Source organism: Saccopteryx leptura, chromosome 2 (genome assembly GCF_036850995.1).
Source record: "Saccopteryx leptura isolate mSacLep1 chromosome 2, mSacLep1_pri_phased_curated, whole genome shotgun sequence".
Taxonomy (NCBI): Eukaryota; Metazoa; Chordata; class Mammalia; order Chiroptera; family Emballonuridae; genus Saccopteryx; species Saccopteryx leptura.
Window position 1 is genome coordinate 378,388,052 of NC_089504.1, and position 27,242 is coordinate 378,415,293.

General features: G+C 46.7%; 1 protein-coding gene across 5 annotated transcripts in view; it reads right to left on the reverse strand.

Annotated features, from left to right (window-relative positions):
• The window catches only part of GRAMD1B (GRAM domain containing 1B), a 184,114-nt gene extending 159,155 nt beyond the window's left edge, over positions 1–24,959 (reverse strand). For 4 of the 5 annotated variants that reach the window (XM_066365298.1, XM_066365297.1, XM_066365294.1 and 1 more), the window contains exon 1: positions 12,721–13,560. In XM_066365298.1, coding sequence (XP_066221395.1) covers positions 12,721–13,094 — 374 coding nt within the window. In that variant the 5' untranslated portion in view covers positions 13,095–13,560. Of the gene's footprint in view, positions 1–12,720; positions 13,561–24,693 lie in introns of those variants that run through there. The other variant, XM_066365293.1, reaches the window with a different exon arrangement.
• Between the last annotated feature and the right edge of the window lie 2,283 nt (positions 24,960–27,242).

Below are 27,242 nucleotides of genomic sequence, written 5' to 3' on the forward strand. Positions count from 1 at the left end.
AGGCACTACAGTAAGTGCCGGGCAAACACAAAGAATAAGAATACTCTGAACCTCCTCCCTGGGCTCCAAGTTCAGGGCTGCACAGTCAATGATGGCTCCATAAACGGCATGTGTGGCCTGCCTTCACAGGCTGTCACTACCCCGCATAGAGAAGGGCCATTTCTATTGGCGATCCTCCTTCGGCTCGTAGCTTCCACCAGAGCCAAGAGGAGGAAAGACTCAAACACCACAACAACTGCTCTGGCACCTGACAGCTGCTGAGAGAGATCCAGCTAATACCCTCCGTCTCCCCCTCCCGTCCCCCGTCCACCCCTGGGGGATCTTGGGAAGATGTCAGAGCAACAAATGCATCTGCATTCCAAAACACCCACACTAATTAAATAAAGTCTTGCTCTCAACTTGGGAGAAGTTCACAGCCCACAGTCAAGCCTCAACTGACTCCCCAAGTCATATCTCTCTTCAAATCAGAATGCAAAACATCACTTTGACAACTCCCGATTTGAAATTTCAGAAAATAAACCTATTCCCTTTTAGCAATATGCCCAAGTAACTCGTTTTTCAAAGGTCAGTAAAGGTTACCCACTATCTGCAGGCTATACCTGGGTCCCAGCTCAACCAGTAGTCAAACTATCGCTCCCAATGGGATCTTACAGTCTAAGTTCTCGTTTGGGAACAGCTCAACCACTCTCCATCTATTTATGCTAAACCTGACTCTCAAATAGAGACCACCCTTAGAAGAATTGCGCCTCTGATGTCTGGGCATTTACAATCTGATAGAAGACACAGTGTTAAAAAAGAAAAAACCCAACAGGCTTAAAGCCGACAAACAAAGCATTACAAGAAATTCAGATTTACATACTTGATATATGAGGTGGTAATTATTCACTTCAACAGAACTTGCTTTGCAGAATTATTTATAATAGAACTTCATGAAAATCAAATTTCCTTACAGTCCTTCTTTTGTTCGATTATTTGTTCATTCCGTAGATACATATTTACTGAGCTCCTACGAGGCTGCCCACAAAGAGCCTGGCAGGCACCTAATCAAACAAACGCTGAATGAAACCACTCTGCCCTCACACCTTACAATCCAGAGTAGAGGATACAACAGGGCCACGTGAGCACAGTTTAGGAACACAAATGTAATAAACTCCCAAGGCAGACATACTTCCTAGAGGAGAGGATGACGAAGCAGAGATGCCAAGGAGACGAAGGACTACGGGTGGTAAACTGGGTCCGTGTCACAAAAAAGGAATTCTATCCGAAGGAACAATGTCTACAAAGACCTGAAAATAAAAGAAGGCCTTGAAGGGTTATTTTGGCTGGAAGCAGAGACCTAGAAGTGGAGGTAAGTGATGAAGGGGAGGAGGGGCAGAGCAGAGCACACCGGCTGCAGAATTAAAAGGAAGGAGCTGGGAGGGAGTCAGGTAGGAGACATATAGGAGGATGCTTGAATAACAGCCAAGAGATGCTGATGGCCTAGAGAGGGGGAGAAGAGACAGATTTAAAGAACGTTCTCTCCCAAGGTGGGGAAGCCTTGTGAAACTGGAAGGTACCAACCCTCAATGCAAGAAGCAGAGAGAGAGAAACGGGTTTGGAGGGAAAGATGATGAGTCCATCCCCGTGGAAATGCCCATTCACCAGCCGGATGTATGAGCCTAAAGCTCAGAAAAGAGATGAGGTCTGAGATACAAATGTGAGAGTCAGCACCATACAGGAATAATTAAAGCTGAAAGAATAGATGAAATAGCCTAAGAGAGTATATGATTCATGAGGAGGAAAGACAGGGTGTGGGAAGGAGAAGGAGGAGGAGGAGAAATAAAAATCCCACAGTTAGAACCTTAAGAACACCAATAGTGAAAAGACAGATCAGAGAAGCCCATAAATTATAAAAACTCATCTAGAGAGCCCATCATTAGATTGGAAAAATCATCTCATAAGTCATCAAAGAAACAACAGACTGCTTGTCCAGCCTACACTAACTAAAGGAGAAGACTCAGAGACATCAGAGACCATGAAAAAAATAACTTTTATTTACTAATGATGACACAATTTTTCAAGTACGCCTACTTAATTTTGGCTTCCAAGATGAAGAAGAAATGCATACTCTCCATTTAAGAAATAAGAAAAGAGGCCCTGGCTGGTGGGTCAGTGGATTGAGCATCAGCCCGGCGTATGGACATCCCAGGTTTGATTCCTGGTAAGAGCACACAGGAGATGAGACCATCTGCTTCATCCCCTCCCACCCCCCCTTCTCTCCCTCTTCCCTTCCTACAGCCAGTGGCTCGACTGGTTCGAGTGCAGCCCCAAGCACTGAGGATAGCTCTGTTGGAGTGTATCAGCCTCAGGTGCTAAAAATAGCTAGGTACTTGAGCATCAGCCCCAGACAGGTTGCCAGGTGAATCCTGGTCGAGGTGCATGCGGAAGTCTGCTTCACTGTCTCCCCTCCGGAAGGAGGGAAGGGAAGGGAAGGGAAGGGAAGGGAAGGGAAGGGAAGGGAAGGGAAGGGAAGAGATGAGGAAAGAAGGAAGGAAGGAAGGAAGGAAGGAAGGAAGGAAGGAAGGAAGGAAGGAAGGAAGGAAGGAAGGAAGGAAGGAAGGAAGGAAGGAAGGAAAGAAAGAAGAAAGAAAGGAAGGAAGAAGAATGATACTGACTGAGGCCCAGAGAGATTACATAACCTGCCTAGAACCATACAGAGAAAAAATAAGCAGACCCTGAGCCTCTATACCATGCTGCCTCAGATGGCCCCGTGGACTGGAGCTAGGGCAGTTGTCCTAGAAAGAACCATTACCCTGCCTGCTATCAAAGACAGAAAAGGCCGGCCTGAGTTTTCTGGCTTCATTGATGAAGATATGGCTCCATCTTGGGCGAAGATGAACTCCCTGGGACATGATGTAAAATAGGTTGAACACATAGTCTAGTTGTGGGGGATCCATATTCCAGAGCCATTTTGCCACTGACCAGCTTCATGGTTTTGGGACTTTGGGTGCTCAAAATTGAAATAACCACACAGAGAAAACTAGATTCTCGGAGACAGACTTAGAACCAGAACCAGAGCTGTAGGTCCTGACAGGGAGCAGCTCAGTGCAAGAGAAATAAGGCAATGTGGTGGTGAAGGACCACCACAGGACCCTCCTCTAGGGACCCTCCTCTCCTTCATTCCTCAGACTTTTGTGTTTTTGTTTTTGTTTTTTTGCTTTAGTCTGAATTCCATATTCTACTGGAATTATTTTGTGTACGTTGGCCTCCCTCACAGGCTGTGGGCTGTGAGTGCCTCCATTTCTGCACCCGGCATCCTGTACAGCCCCTCATTCCTACATGTACCCAACAAATGTTTATTGAATCATAAAAATCACTTCTGAGTGCCCTGGCCGGTTGGCTCAGTGGCAGAGCATCGGCCTGGCATGCAGGAGTCCCGGGTTTGATTCCCGGCCAGGACACACAGGAGAAGCGCCCATCTGCTTCTCCACCCCTCCCCCTCTCCTTCCTCTCTGTCTCTCTCTTCCCCTCCCGCAGCCAAGGCTCCATTGGAGCAAAGTTGGCCTGGGCGCTGAGGATGGCTCTATGGCCTCTGCCTCAGGTGCTAGAATGGCCCTGGTTGCAACAGAGCAATGCCCCAGATGGGCAGATCATCGCCCCCTGGTGGGCATGCCAGGTGGATCCCGGTCGGGCGCATGTGGGAGTCTGCCTCCTCGTTTCCAACTTCAGAAAAATACAAAAAAAAAAAAAATCACTTCTGAGTTAGCTACAGTATCAGCCTGATCTGTCTGAATGCTAAACAAAAGGCGTGGCAACCAACAGGACTGTTGGAAAGCAATGCAAGCATGGAGAAGTCACTTGAGAGGGAAAAAAATCTTTCAGGATCGCTGAGAACTTTCTGAATGGCAGACCACTTTTTACCCTGCTCGCCTTGAAGACCTGCCCTGTCTTCTGACACGTGTGACTCTAAGTTCCTCCAGGGAGAACCCGTGAGGTCCATGTAGATAGTACAAAGCTAGGGCTTCTCTCAGAATCTGGAAGGAACAGCCCAAGTTACTAATATTGAGTTTTTATTAATTAATGACAGTGACCAAATATTCTCTCATCTTCACTGAAGAGAAAACAAATGAACAAGGAGTTTGAACTGTACCATGAAGGATTTCAGGACTGCAGATAGATCCTAGGTAAGACTTTCTCAAGAGTATGGCTTGAGGACGTAAAGAAGGAACCAAGAGAGATGGTACAATCCTCCTTCCTGAGAACGCTTTCTTTTCTTTTTAAGTGAAATTGTCACATGTCTGGAAGATGTGGATCATCACACACGTAGAGAAAACATACGTTTTCATCCAAGCTGAGGGCAACCCGCTCTCTGGAGAAGCTCCATCCTGCCCACAGTGACGTTTACTCTCCCCATTCCTGCCAACCCTGAGAATCAGCAACAAGGTCAGAAAGAGCTCCGGGGTGTCATGAACCAACTGGAGGACAAGGGCTTGTTGGACCAAGGCAGGCTGCTCCGCGGGGTCAGACCAGCCCTGACACAGGACACGCTTGGGCTCTGGAGCACATGAGGATGAGGCTACACAGCATCTTCTCTGATGAGAGGGCTCCCCATTTTGGAGAAGTATCTCAATCTGATGGTTCCTCCAGAAGCAGTGCTTCAGAAATTCATTTTTTTTCCTTATTTCACAGACTCATCAGTTCCCAACCTACAGACCTATGTTCTCCCTTACCTTCTGCTGCAACAAGGTAAAGAAAAGGTTATAGGAAAGAAAAGAAGTCCCTCAGTTAGAAAGAAACTCTGAGTGCTTGGCTGGTGGTGGCACCACGGATAGAGCGTCAGCCTGGGACGCTGAGGTCCCACGTTCGAAACCGCAAGGTTTCCAGATTGAGCATGGGATCATCAACATGATCCCAAGGTTGCTGGTTTGAGCCCAAAGGTCACTGGCTTGAGCAATGGGTCACTAGTTTGGCTGGAGCCCCCTCCCCATCAAGGCATATATGAGAAGCAATCAATGAACAACTAAACTGCTGCAACTACAAATTGATGCTTTCCATCTTTCTCCCTTCCTGACTCTGTCTCTTGCAAAAAAAGAAGAAGGAGAAAGAGGAGAAGGAGAATAAGGGGGAGAAGGAGAAGGAGAAGGAGGAGGAGGAGGAGGAGGAGGAGGAGGAGGAGGAGGAGGAGGAGGAGAAGAAGAAGAAGAAGAAAGGAAGGAAAGAAGGAAGGAAGGAAAGAGGGAGGAAGAGAGGGAGGGAGGGAGGGAGGGAGGGAGGGAGGGAGGGAGGGAGGAAGGAAGGAAGGAAGGAAGGAAGGAAGGAAGGAAGGAAGGAAGGAAGGAAGGAAGGAAGGAAGGAAAGAAGGGAGGAAAAAAGAAAGAAAATCTGAGTGAGAACAAATGCAGGGAGAGAATAACATGCTACTGATGGTTGACTTAGCATGATAAAATGATCAGCTGCTTTTCCCTCACCTATTATCCAAAAGTTTTATATTAACTTACTTTTCTACTAAACACAATATTCACTGACTTTCATACATAAAAATTTACTTTAAGACATGAGCTAGAAAGTCCTTGGAGAGACTCAGAAATGTGTCACTAACCTAACCACCCACTGTCTTCCAGTATTTTCCTAATATGCTGGGGCAGATATTGCATGGGTCATCCCATGCCCCCATCCCCAAACCAGGCCCCCAGGCAATTTCTGTTTCCATAGTTGCAAAAGAAGGAAAAAACCAAGTGGCTGGTTAATTGTTGTGTTTTTTTTTTTTTTTTGGGGGGGGGGGCTCTTGACTCATCTTCCACATTTCCTGACTAAACTTGCTAACCAAAAGCAGCGACACTGAAAAGCTCTGTGGTCAGATGGTGGAAGTTAAGAGGCACCAGGCTGGGAACAAGCATTATCATGACACTGTGCTAACATGGAGAGACCTGAAGAAGAACAAAGAAGTTCCAGAAATGTGACAGAAATGGCCCAGACTCTACACAGAGGCCTGAGTGCCAGGCCACCGCCCAGATGTGCTATCATGATCTACGAATCAGGCTTGAACAAGCCATCTCAACCCAATCAGGATAGGGACAGATTCTGTGGAAGAAAGGCATCTCATTACCTGTCCAAAACAGTGTATCAGGGCCTCAAAAGAAAAAGCTATACATGTCCTTATCTCTCTCCTCTTCCACCACTGGTCATCGGTAAGGTACATTTTCCTGCTGATGATTCTGAACTGTGTTATCTACTCAAAAACCCAGACAACCTTCTGAAAACCGAGGAGAATATCTAAGAGCAGGACTATCTCTAGGAAGTGGCACATGGCCACCCACAGTGGCATGTGAAGGTGGCAGGCTATTGCATGATATCTCTTATCGCCAGCTCAAAGCATCGCCACCTTGCCTCCCTCCCCCCACCCGAAGGTCCACATTTGGTTTCCACTCTGTGCCCCTGATGGAAGCTTTTCCATCTGCTCTGGGAGAAAAAAAAAAGATTCCTCAGGCTCTAAAATCACAAGGCAAGAGCACACAGCACACCCCACACCCCAAAATATTTAAAAGCTGTATCTTCCTTCACATGGGTACAACAGGCCCCTGGCGAGTCACCGCGCTGATTCGGGCTATGGAGGAAAGAACCGAACCACACAAGGGCAAAGGTTCCAGGAAAAGACTCCATAAAGCACTTGTACATAGCAACACAGCAACCCGGCAACCACCCCAGGCTCTCGCTCAGGCCAGGCCCGGTGGCTCACCCACTGGGGTCCGGAAGGAAGTTCCCCTCTGACAGCCTGGCCATCCAGAAACCTTAATGAGAACCGCAGAGCTACCCTGAAAGCAATTAATAGTGGCCATCATAGCAACTGGTGGTGTAAAGAGCATACCTGGGAGAAACCAACCAAGCAGGGCAGAGTTATCTCCTGCTTATCTGCCCCAGAGTCATCCCAGTCTTTTGCTTGACAAGTAATTGTCACCCGCAAGTGCATAACCACCATGGAAACTCTCACAACACCAACTGCCAGAGAGAAACCTTGCCAGAGTGAATCAGCCCACGGGGCTCCATCACTACCTTCTCAGTTTCCACAGATTGTCTGAATCTGGAAACCACGTCTACAGGCAGAGGTTAGCTGCTTCTCACGGCACAGTGCACCTAGGCCTGTCGGCACCAGCCTCACACATGGCTGAGCCTGCCCGCGACCCCTCCACATTTTCCCTCTGTGGCCTCCCTATCTTTCTGATCTCGGCCTACCTTCCTTCAGAACCTCCCCCTCCACCTATACAGCTATCAAACACACAAGGGCCGACTGTTTCCAGGCCCTGGAGAAATGGTGCAGCATCTGGTGCAAATCTCACTCTCGCCTCTGATCAGGCAGGAACAAGTTAACCTCTGAATTTCAGGATCTTTGGCTCCAACACCCACCTGGAATTTTGTTGTGGGGATTAAACGTGATTGTGTATTTAAGGTGCTTAGCAGAAAAACTGGCACAAACTAAGACATAGTCGCTGTCCCCAAGGAACTATATGGGTCAGGTGGAGATTTCTGCTAGTGTAACCTTACCCAGCACTGATTAATTACTTAACCTGCTGACAAATCCCAGGTTTCCTTTGCATTTGTTTGGTGCTTTGTGTTGAGTTTTTTTCTCTCCCACACTCCCCTGTGCTCCTCATACATGGCACGGTCCGCACAGGGCATTTCAGTTCCCCTGAAAACTGAGCTGAAACTGGAAGCTGAAACAGAAGACGTGCTCTAAAGGTAAGAGGAAAGGAATAAAGAATAAAGATTAATATACCAGAGATGTACGTTCACTACCTGCAAACCCACACTCCAGGTAGGCTGGCACCTGCTAGCCAAGCAGGCTGAGCAGAATCAGGGAGGCCCCACGTGAGGTCAGAGGTGCAGCTAAGCAAAATCCCTGAGGCTCACCCGGACGAGGATAGCTCGGTTGTGCAGAATGTCCTCCTGGTACGCAAACATTGCTGATTTGATCCCTGGTCAGGGCACATACAGAAATGGATTGATGTTTCTGTCTCTGTCTCTCTCCCCCTCTTTCTCTAAAATCAGTCAATCAAAAAAATTTAAACCCTGAGGCTCCAAGTTGACAAGACTCTAGCTACCCACCTGCTAGACCAGGGGTCGGGAACCTTTTTGGCTGATAGAGCCATGAACGCCACATATTTTAAAATGTAATTCTGTGAGAGCCATACAACGACCTGTGTACGTTATGCATTATCCAATAAAAATTTGGTGTTGTCCCGGAGGACAGCTGTGATTGGCTCCAGCCACCCACAACCACGAACATGAGCGGTAGGAAATGAATGGATTCTAATACATGAGAATGTTTTATATTTTAACATTATTATTATTTTTTTATTTAAGATTTGTCTGCAAGCCAGATGCAGTCATCAAAAGAGCCACATCTGGTTTGCGAGCCATAGGTTCCCGACCCCTGCCCTAGACTGTGAACAGTCCTGACAGGTAGGTATCTTATACAGACGAGGGGACAGAACAGCCAAGGGGAAAGCTGGTGTGAATGGTGTCCCTAAAGAGGGCGCCTGGGGAGAGACAGCCAGAGAACTGCTTCTGTGTGCCTGTAGTTAGCCATCCATACCTGCTCACCTGTCACCTGCCGGGGTCAGCTTTCCTGTCCCCTCCAGGGGACGGCAGGATGCCACCCTAGAAGATGTAGCACCATCTCATTTCTGACTTTGCCACTATCCAGCAGGTCAGAGAGGAGCACTGACCTCCGTCTGGGTTTTGAACAAGCGTCGCAACCATTTCTCCCACGGGATTTCGGGAGAAATGCAGTACTCATTCTTAGAGCTTGCCACGTCAACTTCAGATGGCATTACGCAAAGAGCTCAGAGAGCAACGTGGCCAGCAAAATAATAATAATAATAATAATAATAATTATTATTATTATTATTATTATTTAAAAATAACAGTACCATCTTATGTTAAATGGTAGCTAACATGATTCCCAGGCAAACCACTGGAAGATCAACGCAAGGCTCTGACCTCTACCTCACCTCACCATCCAGTTCACACAGAATAGCAAGAATTAATTCAAATGCCACTCAGATTACATATCTCCCAGGTCCCAGAACGTACAATAGTTCCCCACTTAGTCGAATCCTCCTTGTATATAAAGCACCCAGTCTAGAGAATCTCAACACATCTTTGTTGGCTGCCAGATTCATTGACATTCAAACTGTCCTGTAGTTTGTTAGGCCATTACCTCCCCACCTTCAATTTCTCACCTCCCTCATCAAGACCACACTTGGTCATCCATCCCCATCTTGAAGCCAAAATACCCACACTGCTTTCACCAAATAGGCATTTGATCCCCATTCAAAACTCAGCCTCTAAAAAAAGTAGATTCCAGGTTGCCTAGGGCTGGAGAGATGAGGAATATGGACATTACGGGTAATATAAAAAGGTACATGTATGTTTCAGAGATCATAAAAATGTTCTAAAATTCACTGTGGGGACAGTTGTACATGTTTATACTAAAACCACTGAATTGTGTACTGTAAAAATGAGTGAATTGCATGGCATGTAAATTATATCTCAATAAAGAAAAAAGAAAAGCTTAGCTCTGAACTTACCTCCTCAAGGAAATTTTCCCTGGCTCATAAATAAAGATAATTCTATCCAAACAGTACAGAAAAAGGAATCATTCATTCACTATTATATTATTTATCAACAAACATCTATGGCTCACAGGAAAGGGCAAGGACAGTGTTAGACAGTGAAGATACAAAGATGAACCAGACAAGACTGAACTTGGGATGTTTCCGTGCTAAACTCCTGGGTCCTTGGATCCCCAAGCCATGCTAATACATTGCCATTTTCTCCACTGCTTTCTTCCCAGGGTTAACAAGAAGAAAGGGGTCTCCTGGTCCTCTTTGTATTTTGTATTTTCAATTTAGTAGTTAAAACCCAAAGGTTATGGCCCTCTCAGCCCCTACTTTGCCTTCTTCCACATCAGCAAGAATGCCATGGCAGACCTAAAGGTGCTTTTCTCTGTATGTGGGGAGGTATATTTGGGGTGGGGTATGTGAATAGGAGACTCCATGCTGGGCCACCACAGTATGCTTAATCCCTCCAAAGCACACCATAGCAGAATCATTTTCCAACTGTCATTTCCAAATCCTGTAATGTGTGAGGAGTCTCACGTGTGGCTTCAGGTGAGTACATAACCTCCTTCTCTCAAACACACACCCACTCCATGTGAGACACTCACAGAACCATGACAATACTTCTTCACCCCTGCACAGCAAGGGGAAGTTTATAAACCATTTTCACTTGTATTACTCTTAAGATCTCCCATTAACCCACAGATATCCCTTCCACAGACGGAGAAGGTGAAACACGTAGAGTTCAAGTGAGGTGTCCAACTCTCCAAAAACAATAAATTATACAACTTTTTTTTTTAAATAATAGAACTTAAATTTAAACCTAAGTCTTCCAACTTTAAGACCAATATTCTTTGTATTCTTTTGCTTCTAAATGCCATGTCCTTCTAAGGGAATCCTGGTGTGCATCTACCTTGATTGTTTCTTTTCTTTCCAAAAAGTTTTCCATTTCTAAGGACTAAAAATGACGGGGTTTTGTTTGAGCCACAATCCAGATAGGATCCAACCGGAGTCAGCATAACTGTGGCTAAGAGTAGAGATTTAAGTTGGACAAATTTGGGTTTGAATGCAGAGTCTACCTTTTTATACATATATACGTGCATTCTTCTAATGCAACAAGAACCACCATTTAAAAGAACTGTCTTAGTCTGGGCTTCACAGCTTAGTTGTTTAGAACATCACTCTGATGTGCAAAGGTTGTGGGTTTGATCCCCAGTCAGGGCACATATCAATGTTTCTATCTCTCTTTCTCTTCCTTCTTCTCTCTCTCTCTCTAAAATCTATCAATAAATAAAAATTTTTAAGTTTCTTACTCCAACAGAAATGAAGATTCCACTGAACCCTTAGACAATTCTCAAAACCAGGGAAGCCTCTCTTAAATCTAAACAAATCTACCCCATGCCCACCCTGGCCAGCAATGTAGAACTTTCCCCATGTTCTGTCCTCAGCCTACATGGCAGAATTTCAAGATCAGAACCAGGTCTCCCACATTTGAAGAGAAAGCTGACAAACCATAATGAACTATTTTCGTTCAAGATGAGCTCCCACCAAAACTGCCCCATTTCCCTGTACTCTGTGAAAAAGACAGCAGGCTGTATAGTACCAGACAAAAAAACCTGTTACCCCATAGGTCCACAAAAAGCCCCAGAAGAGGGGTGGTGAACACACAATACAGTGTACAAATGATGTGTTGTGGAACTGTGCACCTGAAACCTGTATAGTTTTGTTAAGCACTGTCATCCTAATAAATTTAATAAAAAAGAAAAAATTGTAGCCCCAGAACAAAGCTTTCCACCTACATCTGCAGGAATAACCACATCCAATCACTGCGCCCAAGAAAAGAGAAACCCTGGGAGGCAAGGGATACTCTTCCTCTGTATGACCCCGCTCATTCTGCAATGTCCCTTAAGACACATGGCTCGCGCTGTTCTTATACCTTTGTCTACCTTGTTTCCTTTTCCTGGTGGCATGTCCTGACCTCTTACTTTTCCTATTATTTTCTACTGCTGATCTGTATTCATTATGGTTTGAGTTTCTTCCTTCCAGAAGTCTTTCTGCTCTCTTTTCTTATATAGTCAGTACCATGTGACATACATAGTATGTCTTCCAATGGCTCCATCTCTTCAATACAGGTGAAACTCACAGATCTTAATTTCTACACCATCCCTTTTCTCAACTTCCACATCCCCTCATTCTCCTAGCAACCCCCCAGTCCCCCCCCCCCATACACACACTCCCTCCTGGAACTCACAGAACATTCCATAAGTACCTATTGAGGTGAGATTAATGAAACTGAAGAGATTAGGAGGGGGAGTTCCAGGGAAGGTGGCCAATGGCTCAGTAACCCCAGAGTCTGAAAGGAAATGGATGAGCTCCTCCACGAGGCCATGGGCTCGGCTCAAACACGACTCAGCCAAGGCTGTGTAGAGCTGCCCTATGGCTTTCAACACTGATTGTATAGGGAAAGCGAACTTCCCCCACAAGTCTGATGCCACATCGACTCAGGCAAAAAGGTTGCTGGCACACACCACCGTGGCATGGACCAGGCCTAGATGTCTAAAGACTCAGAAAAGGCAACCTGGTGCTGCCAAAAATAAAATAATAAAAATTGAAATGGAGTAGACAACAAATATTAGTCTAAGTGGAGAAGCCACTTAATGTCTCTCCCTTTCTGCTATATATCCATCTGTAAAATGGGAATACTAGCGGTATCTACCTCAAAGAGTTTTTGTGAGGATTACATTTAGAGATAGAGAGTGAAGTGCTCACCATTAAGACCACACCTGATAGAGGTGCAATAGATACCTGCTATGGTTTTTATTATTCATTTTGCTGTGAGGATCAAACGAGATGGAATGCAGCATGAAGCCCCTTGCAAATGTGTTCGATATACTACATATAGTAAAGTCACTAGCCCCTAGCTCTGGGCTGGGGAAATGGGTACAGGAATGGAAGCTCAAGTGCCACTAACCCTTGTGCCAGGCGCTTCAGTGCCTGAAGCTCAGTGTGGTGCTGGGCTTCTGCATTTCTCCCAAGTTTCCGCCAGGGAGCCCCGGCGCCCCGGCCGGCTCTGGGAGGGGGAGGAGGGCAGGGGAAGAAAGGCCGGGGCAGAACAGAGACGTACCTGCTTTCACTGCACTCCTTCCGCTCCCTCACCCTCAGCCACTTGCGGAGGAGGAACCGTTTTCGACGCGGGGAAGCACTGGGTGTGGAGCAGTTGGACCAGGGGGTGTCCTCGTCGCTGGAGGGCGTGATCTCGATGGCTGGCAGCTGCAGAAACTCCTTGCCAGGAGCCAAGTCGCCGGGCAGGTCCCGGGCCAGCCCAGCCTCTAGGCTCTGCTCGTGCACGTTCTTGGTGCGGCGCATCTTGAAGCGCCGGCGGCGGAGCGTGGGGGTCGACGAGCTGGACCAGACCGGGCTGCCCTCGGGCGCGCCCTGCGTCTGGGGCACCTGCAAGGCGGGCAGCTGCAGGTTCTCCATCAGGTTGGCCGCCGGCATGGGTCCCCGTCGCTGCCGCGCTCCCTCCGGCCGCGTCCTGCTCCCCCTCGCCCGGAGCGATCGGGCCTCTCACGTTGGGCAACGCTCGCGGTCCGAGCTGCAGGAAGATCAAGTTCCCCTCCGGAGCGCCGCCGGGAGGAAGCTCCAAGGCCCCAGGCGCGGCCGCCGGGAGTCTAACTTTTCCGCGCGCGCGTGTCCTCCGCCGGCTGTGCCCGCCGGCCCCCGGCGCCCTCCTGGGGCTCCGCGCGCGCCCGCTTGTTTTCCTTCCGCGGCTCTCGCTCGCCGGCTGGCGTCTGTGCCCGCTCCGCACTAGGCAGCCCGGCCCCCGGAGGCGGCTCAGCAAACTCCCAGCGGATTGCGCGCGGCGGACCAGGTCGCAGAGCCGGCTTGGCGCTGCAGGGAGGCAGAGAGCAGGGAGAGGCGGAGGTGGGAGAAGAAGGAAAGAGAGAGAAGAAACCAGACGCTGGAGAAAAATTCAAAAAGAGGAGGAGCAGGGGGTTAAGGGGGGGGGTAAGAGGAGGTCATATCTGTCCAGAAAGGGCAAGCCTGGCAGTGACTGCTAGTGTAACTGTACACGGGTACCTTGGGAGGGACTTACACGGATACCTTGGGAGGGACTCTACCTCCGGGAAAAGGCTGCTCCAATCAGCCTAATGAAATAGGATCACAAACCAAACTTTCTCAAAGCGACAATTGGCCGGGCACCCCCCGATTTTTCTGGGGGAAGAGGGCGGGCACGCGGAGGAGAGGGGGAACCAAGGAATTGAGTCGTCACCCTGCAAGGCCACCCCTGATCCACGGTTTAGGGCGACTTTTCACACTGGCTCTCTTCTTCGCAGAAAGTGCTTTCTTTTAATTATTTGGTTGCGGGTGGGGGCACAAGAAGCCTGGGCATAGTCAACGGAAAACAGCAAGTTTCCTGGAGGCTGCTTCCCAAATGACAAGCTGAGAAGAGAGGACAGGTCTGTGGAATAAGCTGTGACAGCAGACATAACATACCAAGGAAGGACAGACATACGATCTGAAAGACACACAACACAGAGGACCAGTTAGGAGAGGACACTGCTCCCTGTGCATCTTGAGCTAGCCTGTCAGTACTACAGCCCCATCCCAGGCAAAGAATCAAATTAGAGGCTGAGCACCCAGGCGCAGAGCGTCTAGCCAAGCCCTGGGGTACCCCAGGGAGCCGAGGATGTTTCCTTTCCATTCTGGGGGATCATTTAATTCCCTATCAACCTGCAAGGGGCATGAACTGGGTCACATGAAGTCTAATAGGTCCCAAGTCATAGGACCTGGAAAGTTGGGGTCAGTTCTTCAGTGTCCCAAGTTGTGCTGCCTGCCCACTTTCTCCCTAGACCCAGGTAACAACCTGAGAAATTGTCTGTAAAAGGGATCCAGCCAATTGAGCATTCTCTGTGAAGACTGAGTTTAAACCAGCTTAGTTTTAGAGCAGAGGCTATGCGGCCCATTCTCTTTCCTCTCTGCTCAGTTCATTTGCCTCTCCCTACAAATGAGAACTGAAGTAGATACACACTATAGCTTTCAAATAGACCAGGAGGAACACACGCACACAAAAAAGTGCACCAGTAGTCACTACCCTTCTCGGGTCCTGTGTGAGTTAGAAGCTGGTGCTCAGCTCTTCTGCCAACAGGAAGTTCATGGGAACATTTCACAAGTGTCCCAAAGCTGAGGGAATCACATCCCTAAAGGTCATAAGAACTCATTGCAAGGAAATACCTCCCTGCAGTTCAGCAAGACATCAAGTATGACAGCTGGCCATGGTCCATTGTGCCCTGCAGTGGCACATGGAGGGGAGTTAAAGGCGTTGCGACATTGCATGTCCTTCACGAGACGACAGGAAACAGGGGAGTACTTTTGTTCAGAAAAGAGAGATACTGTGGCCAAAAAGCGAAAGCCAGGCCTATCCATAAATGACTCCACAGAACATGAGCTCCGTCTTATTTCTGAGTCTCCACATCCGGCGACTGGCCCTCTCCAGAGTGCTTTAGTGTCACTCTATTTTAACTTCCGGATGTGGCACAGAAAGGAGAAACCCCTTCCCATCAGGTGTCAGGCCTGGCAAGAAGCAGGATACTTCTTCCGGCTCCTGGAATGACAAGGAGGCTGAGCTGTAACTCCAAACTTCAGGATCTGGAGCTAAACCAAGGCAATACAGATATGCTCAATGCCTTGGATTTCCTCCAAGGACAAGTGCTTTGCAGAGAATCAGATAACTTCCCAGTTCAAGGAACCTGCCTATTGAAGAGACTGGGATCTCAGGTGTTTACAGAGAGAAGGGAAGCTAGGATACTACCATTCACTTGGACGCCAAACACCAAACACACAAACAAGCAGAACAGGAGGGTCCATAATAGAAGCCAAAAGATTGGAGAGATATTTTGGGGAAAGGGAGATTCCCAGGGGAGCAGACCCCACTGAAGCTTATGGGGAGCACTCTGAATTTAAAGATGTGCCTCTCAAAAAGAATAGTCGCCAGCTTCTTCTTCCCATACACTCCAGCCACCTTTTCCACCTGCAGTAGATTCTGGAGCTCAAATCTAAAATCCTGAGGGATTTAATTTAAGCTTCGGGCACAGGAGGAGTTGAGAATGATCATTTAATGTCACCTGACCCGAGGAAAAACCTCCTCCAAATGAAATCTGAAATGGTGTCCCTTGGCTGAGAAGCAGACGCCCAGTTAGAGCCCTGTCATTCCTCGTTTCTACCTGCAGTCCCTCCTTTGCTTCAAGCCATAACTTCTTCATCCATCAAAACCCTATTGGAAACCCATCCCCTCCCCCACCTCTAGCTGTTTCTGTTTACTATTTCCTAAGGCCATAACGAGTCAGAAGACAAAACAGACACTGCTTTGAAAAAATGAAGTGCCCTACAATTGCGAGTCTTCACTAAGGTTTAGACTCGAAGCACCATCAGGGGTGAACCAAGTTTCTCCTTCCTTTGATTCTCTCCAGTGTCCTGTACGTTTCGTTTGTATCATAACCTTTTACACTTTTGTAAATGGCTTTCATACATAGTATTTTATCTGTCCAGCAACCTAGGAGTGAGGTAAACTTTACCCAAGGGTTTAGATAAATAACAATACTCAAAGGCAAAGCCAGAACTTGAACCCGGGTCTTCTGGAACCAGTTAGAAGCCCCCTCCAAAGTCTCAACAAATGGCTGAGCTCTGGAAAGCAGGTTCCCTGTATTCCCAGCATTTTTCCAGCCCTGATTTTAGTTGGATATATCACGAAATAACATGTCAGTTATTTTATTGAGAAAATGGAAGTGGCAAAGTTTTGAAAAACTATTTCCCAAAACAGCTGGTATCAGGGGGTCAAGACCAAAGAGGTTCCGTGACCTGCTTCAGAATCTCAGCCATTGCATTCCTCCCCACCCCCCACATGGGGCTCTCAGCAGAGCCCTGGTTTCTCTGGGAAACTGACCTCACCTCTGGACTCCTAGACAGGTGGTGGCCAGCATAACCTGGCCTCCCCTTCCCCTACCCGGCTGCCAGGCCTCTGACTTTAAATGCAAGGAGCTCATATTACCACGCGACTGTTGTTTATATTCTCAGCTGTCCAGGCTCCCTTTTCTACAGACACAAGACACCCAACACCTGTCTATTACTTCTGAAGACCCACAAACGACATAGTCCATTATTCAGCCGAAACTTCCAGGAGGGACTAGAAGTGAAAAATAGCAGCTTGAAGCTTGATTTCTCCTCTGTTCACATCCAAGTGAGAGTGAGGTAAAGGGGCGGGTGTGGCCCCCACCCATCATCATCTCACCTGCCCAGGGGTGCCTAAGAGCTCAGGCAGAAGTGTCCCCTCCAACCCTGGTGCTCTGTCACACACAGAGACTCTGCTTCCCAACAGAGTCGCACCCCCACACCACAGTCCGCATGGCCAAAGCCAAGGTCTGGCCCACGTACAAGAGGGAAAGAAGCCGGCAGTGGGCACATGTGAAGTGGAACTTGTTGCTATCGGGAACACGGGAAATACTGATGGAAGTGTGACAGATGCTGTGAGAGCAGTATTATTAACTTGTCTTCAAATACAAAATGAAGTATGGCCAGATATTATCCCCTGGCTCTCCTTCTGTTGCTGAGCAAGAGGAAATGAGTGTGTGCAGAGCTCCGTGTGGAAGTCAGGCTAGCTGAGAACCATTTGCTGAGACTCAGTCGGGTCATGGACTGGAATGCATGACCACAGGTGGTCAGCAAGTGGCTTTCTCTGAACGTCTTTAAAGGTAACCCGAGCCTAGTTAGAGGTAGTGACAGGAGACTTTTCTCTTAAAGGCCCAGTCCCCACCCTGTCACTATGGGTCTGTAAGGTCCAGTTTTTTTCTATTAAAAAAAAAAAGCACCATTCATTTATGCCTAAAACAAAGTTCATTTGAACCAATACCTTTCTGGCCCAGGGCATTTTAATTGTTGGATACCAAGTGCCTTCCTGAATCCACAAGCAGCTTTAATATCTTGCATAGTAAGAGAGAAACACAGGGATCAAACAGTAGGGTGATGGGACACAGAACTGGGCATGGGGAGTAGGGGACAAGAGAAAGCACTGGGGAGAGTGAGCTGCAGCCCGGCCCCACAGTATCTCATTTCTGGACTTTCGCAAGCCCCTACCTCACTCCCCGGGCCGAGCAAGCTCCCCAAGAAGTCAGGGAAGCACACGATGTGTAGCTGGAGGAGGTGGAGTGCTACAAACACAGTTTACAGAAAACACAGTTGAGCGGCCACCATGTCCAGCTTCTCCTCCCAAGGAAGAGGGAGAAAAGGCTGCAAGACTTCTCTGGAGTCTCAGTTCCTGAGGACAGAGGGCTGATGAAATCTCTCAGCCCTGGGGAATGCACAAGGTTGCCAGAGCCCTTCGGCTAGCCTTCAGCAGGGGCCAGGGTGAGCAGTGACGTCACCTCAGGAGGACAGTCACCAGATAAGCCTCCCTGGTTTGATTGCTTATCAAAAGGCTTAGGCGTCCAAGAAGCACGTTTGCACAACATTTGGCTTCCCCTGGTCCTGACACGAAGATGCCAACGCACAGACCAGCGTCATCTCCTGTCCTCTGAATTTTACGAGGACAATCTTTGTGCAAACCCGCACTTCCTGAGGTTGCTCCATCCATCTGCTTGTCACCCATCTCTAGGGAGGCAGGTGGCATGCTCGGGGTTCCGCCACTTTCCTGGGAAGATTTCCCAAATACTATCTGCACTACCTAATAGTATTATTTGAGTGCACAGACCCAAAGGCAAGCTGTTTCAGATCTCTTCCCTCCACTGACTAGCTGTTTGATTTGTGGTTAAGTTCTTTAACTTGTTTGTGACTCAGTTTCCTCATTTGTAATACCTCCCTTCTGGGGTTGCTGTGAGGATTAGAACAGTGTGGTGCATGAAAAACAGGAATAGGAGGTGCTCCATAAATGTTCATCTTTGTTACATCTAACTAAGGCTCCTGTATAATTCACTTGTTAAAAAGCAGGACTATTCGTGGTGATTTTCAATTCAGTTTAACTCTGTAAGGAATTGTTAGGCATGAGCATTGTGTGAGCCCCCTTCCTGAGTGCCAGAGATACAGCAAGACAAATGAGTTAAGACATAGTGTGTGCATTCAAACACACTGACTGGCGAGGTCAAGGTAATTAAGTGCAAAATATAAGTTGTACCCAGGTGTCAGCAGAAAGATAAGTTTTAACTAGAGGAAAAGAGGTGGTCTAAGCAGGCTATGTGGAGGAATTGGTAGTTAACACAGTATGAATTTCAGTGGAAAAGAAGAATAAGGCGTTCTGAAGTAAAGAAAAAGTTTGAGTAAGGCGCTGAGGAATAAAAATTCATGTAGAGGTTTTGAAAATAGGGAGAGACCTTGGCTGGTTTGCTCAGTGGATAGAGCATCAGCCCAGAGTATGGATGTCCCGGGTTCGATTCCCAGTCAGGGCACACAAGAGAAATGACCATCTGCTTCTCTCCCCCTTCTCTCTCTCTACCCCTCCCACAGTCAGTGGCTCCATTGGTTCAAGTGTCAGCCCCAGGCACTGAGGATAGCTTGGTTGATTCAAGCATTGATCTCAGATGGGGTTGCTGGGTGGAGCCCAGTAGAGGCACATGCAGGAGTCTATCTCACTATCTCCCCTCATCTCACCAAAAAGAAAGGAAAGGAACGAGGGAGGGAGGGAGGGAAAATAGGGAGAGAAGTCAGGGCATATGGAAGGACACAAGAAGGGATTAGGCTGGGCAAACAAGAGGGTCAGGGTATAGTGAGTGTTCAAAGTTTAGATTTTGTTCTTCAGACAATGGGATGCAATTCAAGTATTCTTTTGGGGGGGGGGGGTGAAGGTGGCAGTGACATTATACACCTGTATTTAAAGAACATCAGTACTGGCCTGACCTGTGGTGGCGCAGTGGATAAAGCGTCGACCTGGAAATGCTGAGGTTGCCAGTTCGAAACCCTGGGCTTGCCTGGTCAAGGCACATATGGGAGTTGATGCTTCCAGCTCCTCCCCCCTTCTCTCTCTCCTCTCTCTCTCTCCTCTCTAAAATGAATAAATAAAAAATAAAAAAAATTTTAAAAAAAAGCAAGTACCTTGTTGAATTTGCTATTTAAAAAAAAAAAAAACAGGCCCTGGCCGGTTGGCTCAGCGGTAGAGCGTCAGCCTGGCGTGTGGGGGACCCGGGTTCAATTCCCCACCAGGGCACATAGGAGAAGCGCCCATTTGCTTCTCCACCCCCACCCCCTCCTTCTTCTCTGTCTCTCTCTTCCCCTCCCGCAGCCAAGGCTCCAGTGGAGCAAAGATGGCCCCGGGCGCTGGGGATGGCTCCTTGGCCTCTGCCCCAGGCGCTAGAGTGGCTCTGGTCACGGCAGAGCGACGCCCCGGAGGGGCAGAGCATCGCCCCCTGGTGGGCAGAGCATCGCCCCTGGTGGGCGTGCCAGGTGGATCCCGGTCGGGCGCATGCGGGAGTCTGTCTGACTGTCTCTCCCCGTTTCCAGCTTCAGAAAAATACAAAAAAACCAAACAAACAAAAAAAAACATCAGTACTGGTGACTGTGAAGTATGCAATGCACAGGAGAAGCAAAGATCAGACAGACAGAGGCCAGTTCAGAGCCTTTTATTGAATCAGTCCATATTTTTGGAATATCGACTCTGTGCATGGCAAAGAGTTCAGGTAAGAGACGGAGAAAGTCTGAAATAAGTAGAAGGAAAATGTGGAATGAGGAGGGGGAGCAAGGCAAAGAAAAGGCCTGTGGAGATGTATTCAGAGATGTAAATTGGAGGAAAATCAAGAATGAGTGATGAGTCGAAGTCAAGGGAGGAAAGGAGCCAACATTTATTGAGTGATGACTGCAAGCCAGGCCCTGGGCTCTACGTTTTATACACAGAATCTCATCGGACCCGCCCAGCCACCCAATATAGACATTGAAAGCATCATTGGAGGATGAGAATAGATGTTAAAAGGTCACATGCCCCCAAGTCACACAGGTAGTAAGTGGAAGATGAGCAGAGATTTCAACAACGGTCTTTAAAACTTTACAACTCACGCTTTTCAGTTACAGCACATTTCAAAAAGATAAATGATGCTGAATGCTGTAATGAAGTCAGGCTGGAGGAAGACTGATATAATTCTGTTAGATTTTGTAATTAGGTCTGAGAGAACAATTTCAGGGAGGGATACGACTGCTAGACATTAAAGGGTAAGTGGGGAATGACTAAACGGAGGCTGCAGTATGACACTGTTCTTTCCAGAAATCAGGTCGTAAAAGGAATGAGAGACATCTATTTTTCTCTCCAACAATCTGTGTTACACACTCTTCTAGGACCTGGAGTTAGAATGTGAAAAGGAGTGTGTGTGTGTGTGTGTGTGTGTGTGTGTCTTTTATTGTTGGTATATGTATATTTCAAAGGAAGAAAGTGTAATGGTGTGATTATGCCATTTAAAATGACATTCTGCCTATATCTGCTAAGAAAATTGAAGCTTGGTAGTACCTGACAATCTAGCACATCAATCAAAAAAGCATTTAATATGCCCAAACTCTAACCACACTGTCATACTGGGTACTGTAAAGGATTTCTGAAAGTTTCTATAAAACTATTCATTTATTCCTCAAAATAATTTTCAAGTGCCTGGCAAAAATGAACCTGACCTCAGATGCTTCAAATCAGGCAGAAGGGAAAAGCAGAAAGCCAATCCAAGAACTACAAATTGGGAAGAAAAGATACTTCAATAGAAGCCCAGAAGAAGGAGCTTTTGGTCCAGAGAGAACTTCACCGAGGGAGCAGTACCTATCCCAGGTGAGCAGTTTTCCATGTAGACCGAGAGGGGGCATGTCCAGGCACAAGAACCACCTGTGCCAAGGCGTTGACTTTTACAAAAGACAGCATGGTGTGCTCTTGGAATTACAAAAAGAACAGTTTGACTGGATTGTAATGCTCTTGGATGAGGGATGAGGCCAAGAGATATACCTACTATCAATCTTCTTTCATTCACCCGTTCAAACATGCATTTATTGAGCAGGCCACATTGTAGGTGCTGGGAAACGGGTCCCACAAAAGCACTTCTGTGCCCTGGAGACATCCACATCCCGGTGATCACAAAATTCCAGAAGGATGGAACAGAGATTTTGAAGATCTGGTCTAATCACCACTTTATCTTTACTGTTGCTTCTGGTTTTGAAATTAGAAAATGGAGATACAGGCCCCCTCCCCCATTTTTTAACAGATATTTACTAAAATCACATACCAAAAAGGCAAGGCTTCACAGGTGATAAAGGACTTTGTGTGCAAAGACCAAGACTCTTGAGTGGGAAGCTGAACTCACTGGAGGAGATTGGCTTCAGAGCTTTGCGAACTGATTCTTTCGAGTGCTAAATCCACCACTTGAGCCTTTTATTACTGAGCAGAACTCACCTCCTTAAATCAGAAAACTAGCGCCTTTTTACAGGCAGGCTGACCGGAACCAAAGAGGCTGAGATGCTCTGAGCAGCACAGGCCTGACTGCTTCCAGGGTTGAGCAGAACAATGGTAACTGACATATAATGCTGAAACTGTACAAACTGCCCAGTTTGTTCCCATGAGATAGAACAACCTGCTTGCCAAGCTCCAGGGGGATGTTAGTTTTTACATACCATTGCAAACAAAAAATGGGAATTGTTTTATTAATGCACAGAAAGGGGCTGAAGAAGGCTGGGCTCAGCGGAGGAATTTTAATAGTGGCCCCTGTGATCCAACTCTGGGCAGCCATTCCGAGCTGTTTATCTTCCTGCCGGGAATGCATCTGGAGGGAGTAAGTGCAAATAATTCACTCCTATAAAATTCTGCATTTGGGGTGGGCTCCCGCGTTGATGAAAGTCACACTGTCGGAGGTTGCTATTTTTTTTAAGAATAGCCCCTTTGCGCATGCGGGAGTCTGTCTGACTGTCTCTCCCCGTTTACAGCTTCAGAAAAATACAAAAAAAAAAAAAAAGAATAGCCCCTTCACCTCCACCCTGGTTGCACTCCTGAGACTTCTTTATGCCCAAGCACCAGTACGTGCCTGACCCCACCCCTCTTCTAGGAGCTGAGGCTGGACCACTGCCCTCACAATTCGCCTCAATCCAGTGACTGCATGGCATTTTAATACTCTGAAATTGGGATTTGGAGATCAGTTATGCTGAGTGAGCCCTAAAGTCTCCTACTCTGAGTCTATGAACTAGAAAGTTGAAGGAATTCGCTGTAAGCAACCCTTGCGTATGAAAATACAGAGTTTTTTTTAAATGTATGAGTTGGAGTGGTCATATAATACCAATCATTTGTTTCACAAAAAGGAGTCATTAAAATAAATTGTCCCTTTGCATGTATGATCATTATTATTCTATTAATCAACTTTGATAGTCATACTCTATGAGGAAGACACCTGTTGAATAACTTAAGAGTATCCAAGTAAACACGAAATGTCACTAAACATTGAGTGACCCTGTTTCTCTGTATTTTTAGAAGAAGAAAGCACTTCATTTCCCGTCCCCTCAACCACTCCCTTGATGTAAGCTGGTACTTTTGGAAGACATTAACCCTGTCTGAGAGTTGGAGAGTTTGATGAGCAAGACCTTCCTTAGGTGACAGAACTATAGGCCTGAAGCATTAGATATTCAGAACAGTGCCCACCTCCGTTCACAGAGGAGAAACTGAGGCACTGGCGAGCTAAATCGTGAGCCAAGGTCATATAGACTGGAACTCAAACTGCTTTCTGTAAACGAGACATCTTTTGATCAAATTCTCCCTTAATTACTTCCAGCCAGTATTATTTTGGACGTACTATTTCTGTTACTGGACCACTTCTGTGCATCCTGGAGGTAGGTGGTGGCAGAGGGGATCGGGGTGGCTGGCCCCGCCCAGACTGGGTTCAAGTCCTTTCAGGTCCTTAACCCGCTCAGAAAAGATTTCAAGCGTGAATCTGAGTGAGAAAAAAGCAAGTTTTATTCAGGTAAAGAAAAAGAAACAGGTCAGAGCACGAGCATCGCTGAGAAAGAGACGAAAAGTATGCATCTCAGTTGCTCCCGAAGTTAATTAGTTTTTGAGATTTTCTGTTTCCGAGTGTGTGTATGTGGGGGCGGGGGGCTTGTCTCCAAGTTCTGTGGCGTGGCTCCAAATTCTGACTCCGCCTTCTGGTTGGGAGGGGGCCTTGTTGTTGTGACGTCCATGACCACGGTAGGGATTTCCTGACATTAACTGCTTACCTTTGATCCTGCCGGGAGGTCGGGGGCTCTGGGGAGAATATGTCAGCTCCCTCCTTCCTCACTCCACTAGTGGGGCTCTTTCCATAACTTCATTCTATCCTGCCTCATTTTGATCTCAAAGAATAGTTTAAAAACAGAGGGCATCAAGGAGTCCAAATACTCACTCTGCTTTGGTCTGAACACATTCTTTATGCATCTAATTCCCCCATAAATCCACACAGAGCAAATACCTCACTAGACCTAATCCCAGCACATGAACATTTAGATCTGCACAAAAGATAGACTAGAAGGGTCGTTTGCTTTGGGAAAGGCCTTTTTGCTTTACACAGAATTATTTTGTGTGGGAAATTTCCTTAACGCATTTGAAGTGTCACTTGACTCATACACAACTTTGCTACACCATTCCTACTTGACAAAGTATACCTGTCAATAATCAACTTCTGTGCTCTTACCCTTTTAGTTCAAAGCTAATACAGAATAAAGAGGGCTTGAGCCAAATGAAAAATCTGTTTCCGTCAGGCATAGATTAGAAATGTTCCATTCTCCTAAAAGTTTTCAGATTCACCCAAGATTTCTCAAGCCACGCTCTGCATTTTCTCATTTAAGCTTCATAAAAATCCCATGAGGTAAGGGTCAGGTTTCTCAATTTAGAGCTGAGAAGACTGAGGCCCAGATTGATTAAGAATTTTAGGCATCAAGGTGTGACTCAAACCCAGGTATTCTGAATCCCAAACCAGTGTTTCCTCCACTCCACTGTATTACTCTGTGTCCACTTCCTGTGAAACATGATTTTCACAGTCACAAACCTGTTCTATCATTTTCTGGGAAGACTTTGAATTGAAACAGTAGAGTCTTAATTTCTAATTTGTACCCCAGTGTCTCTAAAACTCCTTACCTGTTAAGAAGTCAGCAGTAGATCTGAGGGAGTCAGTGGGCTCTGCCGGTGCTGGTGCCCGGAGGAAGCTCCTTTTATTCAGGATTGTCCACACGACCCACTAAGCAGGCCCCTTACAAATGGCCAGCTCAGGCTGCACTAAGTTGGTTTGCTTGGCTTGATGTGTGCACCCCCTGGTGTAATAGTAGCTTAGTCAACACTGAAAGACAATAGCTTCTCCACTGTCTTCCAGTCCTAATGGAGCTTTCAGGAAGCCCTACCTTGTTTTCAGGATGTTGTAAGGCAATGGCTTATATTTTGCTAGATAGAGCAAAGTCACTGCTCTTGAAGGCAGGCTCACGTGACCTCATTCCATACAAGTTCGCTCTTGAATCCTTGGACCTTGGAGCCAGGACATTAGGCTCCATTCCCACCACAATAAAATCTCCCCAGCTTAACTCAAAGGACAACCACTCAGCACCCATTGGTCCCACTGAGCTTGAGGCAGAGCCCCACTTGGACATTGCAGATCTAGGTTACTGCCCTGCCTCCATCTCCTTCTCTCCCTCCCTCCTTCTCTCTCTCACAACATTCTTAGAAATGCTCACTTTCTTCAGTGACCAGACACTGTTAACCCAAAAACAAATGACGAGTCCCTCGTCAGCAGAGACTGAACCCCTGAACCCGTTGGGGATGTTCTTGCATCAAGGTTGAGAGCGGATGACTTGGGAGGGCACCTCCAGGTCTCAAGTCCCCTAGTATTCCAGAGGTTCCAAGTTTCCGTTATAAGTCCACCCATTCTTGCTTCTCTAATTGTCTTTTTTTTATTATATAATTTTATTTTTTAACGGAGCGACATCAATAAATCAGGATACATATATTCAAAGATAACAAGTCCAGGTTATCTTGTCGTTCAATTATGTTGCATACCCATCACCCAAAGTCAGATTATTCTCTGTCACCTTCTATCTAGTTTTCTTTGTGCCCCTCCCCCTCCCCCTTTTCCTCTCCCTTTCCCCCCTTAACCACCACACTCTTATCAATGTCTCTTAGTTTCACTTTTATGTCCCACCTACGTATGGAATAATGCAGTTCCTGTTTTTTTCTGATTTACTTATTTCACTTCATATCATGTTATCAAGATCCCACCATTTTGCTGTAAATGATCCGATGTCATCGGATCTAATTGTCTTTTTATGACTTCTTTTTTTCTTTCCTCCTTTGAGAACGTACGTCCTCCACGTTCATCGCAATCACTCCTTACTAGTGTAAGAAATGCCTTGGAGCAGTTTGCCCACACTGCCTTTCAACACTTCATTTTTCACCTTATATCATAATCACTATGTGCGATTTCTACCTCCCCTCAAATGCCATTGAAGCAAAATTCATGTGCAATTCATCTTTGTCATTCTCTTACCAAGCTCATTGCACCCCACAGTGTGTAAAGCCAGTAAACATCTGCGAATGAAGGAATACTGAGCGGTGGAATGGTGAGTGGAAGGACAGGCCAGGAGGTTTGAAGATGCACCCAGTGCAATTAGTCCCCAGCCTTAAACCCTCTGGAGATTGCTCCTGAGCCACCGTGCCCTATGGGAGAGGCAAAGACTAAAGAACATCGTTTGTCTGAGCCCTGCAGCATCCTCAGAGACAAGTCTGACTACAATCATACTTGCCCTTGGATTATCATGTCCCATTCAGCCTCCGTCACATAGGAGGACCCAGGAGAAGCCACCTAGGGCTGGAATGTTCTTTGCCCAGAAGGGGCATTCCTGATTAACTAAAAACTCAGGTTTCTTAGGGAAGGGTATTTGGACTCTGACCCTCTGGGGAGCAATTAAAGGCAGGAACAAGAATGCATTTGGAAACAGCTGCTTATATATCAACCCTTAAGAAAACACGAGTTTAATCAAACCTCTTTGTCTGATTGGTGAAGGTCTCAGCTTAACCATTCTTGAGAAAAAGGATGTCATTCTCCTCTCTATCAGAGATCTCCAGATAAGCAAATTCTTAACTCCCCCCACCCAGGGAAACCCAGGCCCACTTCAGTTAGAGTGCTCCATGCATTCCAGAAAAGAACCATTCTCTTCTATGGTTTCCTATTCACAGCTATCTTCCAATCCTGACTGTAAGGCTGACATGAAGCCATCATTTAATTCCGCCTAACTGTCCGTTCATTCCAATTGAGTTTCAAAGTGGGGAAAACACCTTAGAGGAAGCCAACCCTACATTTTATAGGTAAGAAACTGGGCTCAAGAAGTGCCTATTCTGTGGCTCCCTTTGTCAGCCTGTTTGCTATGCTCCAAAGAAGAAGTTAATCCATTAATTATACAGAAAGCTGAGCCCGGAAACACAGTATCACATGCTTTTTCAAAAACAGTTATATCATTAAATTGCCCATCTGAAACTAATATAATATTGTAAGTTCACTGTGATTGAAAATAAATTTTTAAAAAGAATAGTTTTAGATTACAGATTTATCACATACTTCTAAATGCTAACCTATTTCATCCTTCCTGTTACTGTTTGACTAACACTGTCCTCTCATGTACTACCTCAGGCTAACAACACAT